Below are 1771 nucleotides of genomic sequence, written 5' to 3' on the forward strand. Positions count from 1 at the left end.
TTGTGCCAAAATAAACAGACACTCACACAAGAAGACACAAGAAGAGAGAGTTCTGTTATGACAGAGAGATGAGCAATTCGTCCGATAGTTTGCTGCTGAAGAGAACACGGCAGCTGAATAGCTGAGAAGGCCCGAAAAGAAATGAGCCCTATGCCAGAGACTGAGAGAGAAAGCCCTGAAAGACCAAGCAGAGATCACATGTGATCTTGTTTCACACATGGCAGCTGACTTGGTGAGAAAGAACCACTTATAGTACCTTAAATTGGACTTTCCCTGACCTTGGAGTATAAAGATTTTGCCCAAATAAATAATCTTTAAAATATTAACAAATTTCTAGTACTTTATATCAACACCCTTTTGGCAGACTAATATAGTTAAGAATACACAATTTGATTTGGTTATGATATATTAGAAATTGAAAGAGAAGTATGCAGATCGGTCCACATTTCAAAGCAAAATAGAAAAAAAGCTATACATGTATCTACAAATATTTCTTATATTAAAAGATGATTTTAACTTCGCCTGAGAAAATCATATACTACAGATTTAAATAGTCTTTATGCTTGAAGTAAATCACACTAATTTTAGTTATGATTTAAGGTATGACAACGAGCTTATACACTTAGTCAAAGCTCCCTTTACATCACTGTTCCTCATACTATAAATGAGGGGATTCAGTGCAGGGGTGAAAATAGTATAAAAAGTTGACACAATCTTGTCATGATTAGCAGACCTGTAGCTTTTGGGTCTCATATAAATAAAAGTGGTAGCTCCATAAAAGAGTCCAACCACAGCTAAATGAGACGAGCAAGTAGTAAAAGCCTTCTTGCGGGCTTCTGTGGATCGCATGTGGAGAACAGCAAGTAGGATGAGACTATAGGAAGTCAGGATCAGGGATATTGGGATCAGAAGCATTAACACACAGCAGATATACATGGCATACTCAAAGACAGATGTGTCAGTACAAGCCAAACGTAACAATGTGGGGGCCTCACAGAAAAAATGATCAATTTCACGTGATTTGCAAAATGGGAAATTCAGGGTAACAACAGCCTGCATGATCCCATCAGCTGCTCCCAGAAACCAAGACCCCAATATCATTCTCATGCATAATGGCCAGTTCATAAGTACAGGATATCGCAGAGGGTGACAAACAGCCACATAACGGTCATAGGACATGGCTGCCAAAAGGAAGCATTCTCCACCAGCCAGTGTGAGGAAGAGGAAGATCTGTAATCCACAACCAGCAGGGGAGATGAACTTGTTGCTAGTCAAATAGTCAGCAGCCATTTTAGGCACAATGGTGAAAACCAGCATCATGTCCATAAGGGAGAGTTGGCTTAGTAGAAAGTACATGGGGGTGTGGAGTCGGTGGTCCTGGTGAATAAGGAGGATCATGAGGGCATTGACCAAGAGGGAGATGAAGACAATTGTCAACATCATCACAAAGAGGAAGTAGTGAGCTCCTGTGTGATTAAAGAGTCCAAGAAGAATGAAATATGAGGTATGGTTTCCATTTTCCATGACTTCAAACAAGAGTAACACTACAAATGGAAAATTAATTGAGAGGTTATGAAGGAACTAAAAGAAAAATGCTAAAGAAAGTTGTAATGTAGAAGAGGAGTTATTGTTTATGCATACATAATTTTGTATTGGGATGATGAAGTCCACTTGATAGTAAATGCTGCTGTAGAGGATACCATATAGTGAATGTAAAGTCACTGATTTCTACACATGAACATGGTTAAAGTGGAATATTATCTATGGTATA

The 1771-nt window shown here is 38.7% G+C and overlaps 1 protein-coding gene across 1 annotated transcript; it reads right to left on the bottom strand.

The window, feature by feature from the left end:
* Positions 1–588: 588 nt before the first annotated feature.
* LOC101439239 (olfactory receptor 2T8-like) lies at positions 589–1527 on the bottom strand. Its single transcript, XM_058277223.1, has one exon. The coding sequence runs from the start codon at positions 1522–1524 to the stop codon at positions 589–591; it is 936 nt and encodes a 311-aa protein (XP_058133206.1). The 5' UTR covers positions 1525–1527.
* Between the last annotated feature and the right edge of the window lie 244 nt (positions 1528–1771).

The sequence above is a fragment of the Dasypus novemcinctus genome, chromosome 16, assembly GCF_030445035.2.
Source record: "Dasypus novemcinctus isolate mDasNov1 chromosome 16, mDasNov1.1.hap2, whole genome shotgun sequence".
Lineage (NCBI taxonomy): Eukaryota > Metazoa > Chordata > Mammalia > Cingulata > Dasypodidae > Dasypus > Dasypus novemcinctus.

Excerpts from the sequence above, each read along its gene's own strand:
- LOC101439239 (XM_058277223.1), bottom strand. The coding sequence starts at position 1,524 with ATGGAAAATGGAAACCATACCTCATATTTCATTCTTCTTGGACTCTTT.